The 4,265-nt window shown below is 55.4% G+C and overlaps 1 protein-coding gene across 1 annotated transcript in view; it reads left to right on the top strand.

Annotated features, from left to right (window-relative positions):
• The window catches only part of LOC127750372 (collagen alpha-1(II) chain-like), a gene marked incomplete at its 3' end in the record, with an annotated part of 26,137 nt that extends 21,877 nt beyond the window's left edge, over nt 1-4,260 (top strand). Inside the window, exons 2-5 of the mRNA XM_052271951.1 lie at nt 1,418-1,496; nt 2,755-3,636; nt 3,715-3,912; nt 4,121-4,260. Of these exons, the coding sequence (XP_052127911.1) occupies nt 1,433-1,496; nt 2,755-3,636; nt 3,715-3,912; nt 4,121-4,260 (1,284 nt within the window). The remainder of the gene's footprint in view (nt 1-1,417; nt 1,497-2,754; nt 3,637-3,714; nt 3,913-4,120) is intronic.
• Between the last annotated feature and the right edge of the window lie 5 nt (nt 4,261-4,265).

Genomic DNA, 4,265 nt, shown 5'->3' with positions numbered 1-4,265 from the left:
CTCTCTCTCTCTCTCTCTCTCTCTCTCTCTCTCTCTCTCTCTCTCTCTTATTTTTCCCGCGCTGATGAACGAGACACGCGGAGAGGAACATGCTAATCCCATACGGCTCCGCCCAGGCTCCACCCAAGCGACGCGACGTACACCCTTATCCACTTACCGGTCAGAGCGGCGGCGCGTCAGCCGAACAACGGCGCGCGCGAGAGAGAAAGACGGGAAGACTCTGCCGACGCAAGCAAAGCGGGCCGCGACCGCTCTCATATTCAAATCCAGAAAAACTGTGCGCATCGCGCGGGACCCCAAAGCGATCGGCTGTTCGGTTGTCGCGGGCAAATAATAACAATAACAACAACAACAACAACAACAACACGCTCTGGAAGAAATAACAGCTTCGCGGCCCGAAAAACAAAACTGTCGGTCACGTTATTCCCAGCGACCGAGATCGATCGCAATATGGCGTGAGTGTGTCATGTAGTTGGAGAGAGGTGAATATCTCGGACGGGTGTTTCCCGATACCAACTGTGGGTGGGTGCGCTCTGGAGTGCCCCGCCCCGCCCCGCCCCGCCCCGCCATGCTATGCATACCGTTCCGGTCGCGGCCCCAGATGGCTACAGATGGCCGTATATATCGCCAGCTGCACGCGCACGACTCCACTACCTTCCGGGAGATGCGGCGATGAGATGACAGCTTGTATGGACATGTCTATCGCCTCCTGTATGACTTATTACGGCGTTAGGAAGGCGGCATTAGGTCGTGTGTCGCGTTACCGTATCTCGAGTCCGTCGAGATTGAGATTCTTTCATGGGGCACACTGCATCCACGCAGAAAAGCAGCGAACGTTCTGTTTCGTTTGCCCTTTCCGCTCAATCGGCACATTTCCCGCCTGTTTTCTGATGTGCGTTTTCAGCAGAAATATGATACCATCACTGCGTCCCCCCATTAAGAAACGGTGCCACCAAACCACATCACCTGGTTGTCCACCTCATATTCGGTCGGAGGTCAGAAACCTTCGCCTGTTATTTAAAAAAATGGGTGAAACATGTTCGAAGACTGTCGTATTTATAGCGATTTACATTGTTCCCTGAAAGTTTTCGATATCTGACACAAGAACGGTCGAGACAGGAAAACTAAATAAAAATTTCCTGACTGGAGTGGGTACAATCGCACCTGCAAATCGTTTCCAAGTGATTGTAATGGGACGTCGTTAGTGAAGCGGCTCGGCGTGGCGCGGCGCGCGGCGTCACCCCTGACCAGTGGCGGCTCCCGTGCGGCGGCCTCAGCGACGCGGCGTGCGCGTCCAGATAAACAAGCGCGCGCTACACGCGCTAAAATAAAAATATTCTCTACGGTGCCACGTTTCGTTCGTGTCCTAACCTTTTCGTTTTTTAACCTTGTTCGTTTTTTTTATTTTTTGTTGCAGGGGCGGAGCGCAGCCATGGGGGGCTGGTGGCTGCTTGTCGCGGTGCTGGCCGCGCAAGCGTGGCAGGCCAGCGCAAGCTGTAAGTATACACAACAACGCTATACTGTATACCCCCTTCCGAAATAAGACAAAAACATTTTGCATAAAAAAGTGTGCCTTTGTTTGCCGTTTGTTAGCCGCGCCGGCAAAAATAAAATAATAATAAAATTGCGCCGAGCAGGAGGGGAGCGGCCCTATATATGGCGCCATTTCACCAATCAAATCAATTGGGCGAAATGTAACGGGCAGAGACAAAAGCGGGTGTGGCGCTCAAATCACTCATCTCTATAATCGCCTGGCCTCATCTCTCTCTCTCTCTCTCTCTCTCTCTCTCTCTCTCTCTCCCGCTCTGCACTATGATTTGCGCCGCACATTCGCCGCGAGCCCGTCATGCATATTTATGGCGGGGGAATGACTCGTGCCACGTGGGCACGAGGGGGAGAGGGGGGAGGCGGGGTTCAAGAGTGGGGCCAAGTGGGGCCAAGACCAGAGGCGCCACCTTAACCTTACCTGCAGCACGACGTTCAGGGGCTCGGTGTGCTCCACTAGTGAGTCGTGGGTCTCTGACAAAATATGAGTCCCTGCGGGATGGGGATTATCCATACTCATCAGTACGTCCGTCATTCTGTCTCGAGCCTGCCACACGAAGTTGAGCCTCTGCAGGATCTCATATAGCGCCTGGTAGGTAGGCAATATATTGCTCGCAGTGCACGCGTGTATTGCGGGGTGGCCTACCCCGAGTGTCACAGGCGCCGAGCTCACACAATTTTGTCGAACGAATCTGAGAAAAACGAACGTACATTCTGGGCGATCCCATACTCCCCACTCCTCACTCATCACGCAAATATAGCCCCCCCCCCTTTTCCTCTTTTTATCTCTCTCTCTCCGACACGACCCCGGCGAAAATATAGGGAAAGGAACAGAAACGAAGCGGTCTGTTTTGGTTATAACTTTGCATGATAGTATTCAATAACAGGCACCATGTAGGAAACAAAAGAATGGCGTTTTGTTTGATGCAAGAGGGAGGGGAGGGAGGTAGGTGAGGAGGAGGGGGGCGACGTTCGATGTTATCCGAGCGCCGTATGATAAAAGGCAGACACAGCGCCATGTTTCATTAGGGCCGTGCGAGAGCGACCGGAAGCGCGCACTAACTGCCGACTACAATGCGTCGCGGAAGCGATAAAACGGAAATAAAAAATACACACACACACACCTGCATCTCGTCTGCGCGAATCCAAGTGACCTACGACCGACCATCCCACCTTGCTTACGCCCTTGTCTCCTCCTCTGTCTCACAGACGAGGACTACTTCGGCGGGCACGCGGGCGGCGGCGAGGACGGCTTCCTGGCGCGGCCGCGGCGCCGTACCTTCCAGTGCAAGCGCGAGGGCTACTTCCCGGACGAGAGCGACTGTCGCACCTTCTACCGCTGCGTCGACTTCGGCTCCGGCTCCGGGCTGACGGCCTTCAGCTTCCAGTGCGGCGAGGGGACCGTGTTCGACCCGACCAACAACATCTGCAACCACCCCGCGGCCAGCGGCAGGCCCCAGTGCGGCGGCCAGGAGGGCGGCGACCTCAACAACGAGGTGCCCAGCGGGCCCATCCAGTACCCGCAGGAGCCCGAGCAGCCGCCGACCTACCCGCAGCAGCCCGAGCAGCCGCCACAGCCGCCGGGCGAGATCGGCAGCGGCAACTGCGACAAGGAGGGCTTCTTTGGCGTGCCCGGTGACTGCAAAAAGTTCTACCGTTGCGCAGAGGGTGGCTCTGGCCTTATCAAGTACGAGTTTGCTTGTGGTGAGGGCACCGTGTGGGACCCAGATATCACCGCCTGCAACCACCCCTGGGCCGTCAAGCGCTCCGATTGTGCCACCGGGGGACAGCCTGGAGGACAGCCAGGCGGTTACCCTGGCGCACAGCCTGGAGGACAACCCGGCGGATACCCTGGCGGTCAGCCCGGAGGGTACCCTGGTGGACAGCCCGGAGGTTACCCAGGCGGCCAGCCTGGAGGTGACGGCGGCTGGGGAGGCCCAGATGCAGGCTACAACCCGCCAAGCCAGAGGCCTCCGAGGCCACCAACAGGACCTATCTACGGAGGGCAGGGACCAACTGGCCCCATTGACAACGGCCAGGGACCTACCGGACCGATCTACGGAGGACAGGGGCCAAGCGGACCTATTTATGGTACAGACATAAGCTTCGGTTGAAAATGTATTTATGTCCATTTTAAAAATAATATTTTACAAATACAATCTTCTACAGGAGGCCAAGGACCAACTGGACCAATTTATGGAGGACAGGGACCTACAGGCCCAATCTACGGGGGCCAGGGTCCAAACGGCCCCAATGGACCAAGTGGACCAAACGGCCCTAATGGACCAAATGGACCAAACGGTCCTAACGGACCGAATGGACCAAACGGCCCTAACGGACCGAATGGACCGAATGGACCGAATGGAGGTAAGGCTGGTCGAAAAAAGAAAGAAGGATAACGGTGATTGCCACATATTTTTTAATGTATAAAATTTTTGCACTTGTAGTTAGTTGCACAAAATGCACGGTTTTATTAGGACTGTATTATAGTAGCACAAACACCACCAACATGCATGTCTTACCTAGATGTAATGAGTCCTCTGTTGTTGACACCAAGGTGAAATATTTTCTCTAGGACAAGGACCTAATGGGCCAAACGGACCCAGTGGGCCGACCGGTCCTAATGGGCCAAACGCTGGAGGACAAGGACCAAATGGACCGAATGGAGGAGGACAAGGACCGAACGGACCGAATGGAGGAGGACAAGGACCGAACGGACC

Source organism: Frankliniella occidentalis, unplaced genomic scaffold (assembly GCF_000697945.3).
Source record: "Frankliniella occidentalis isolate FOCC.00 unplaced genomic scaffold, Focc_3.1 Scaffold180, whole genome shotgun sequence".
Taxonomy (NCBI): Eukaryota; Metazoa; Arthropoda; class Insecta; order Thysanoptera; family Thripidae; genus Frankliniella; species Frankliniella occidentalis.
Note: the sequence above shows the minus strand (reverse complement) of the source record. Positions and strands in the feature narration are given on the sequence as shown.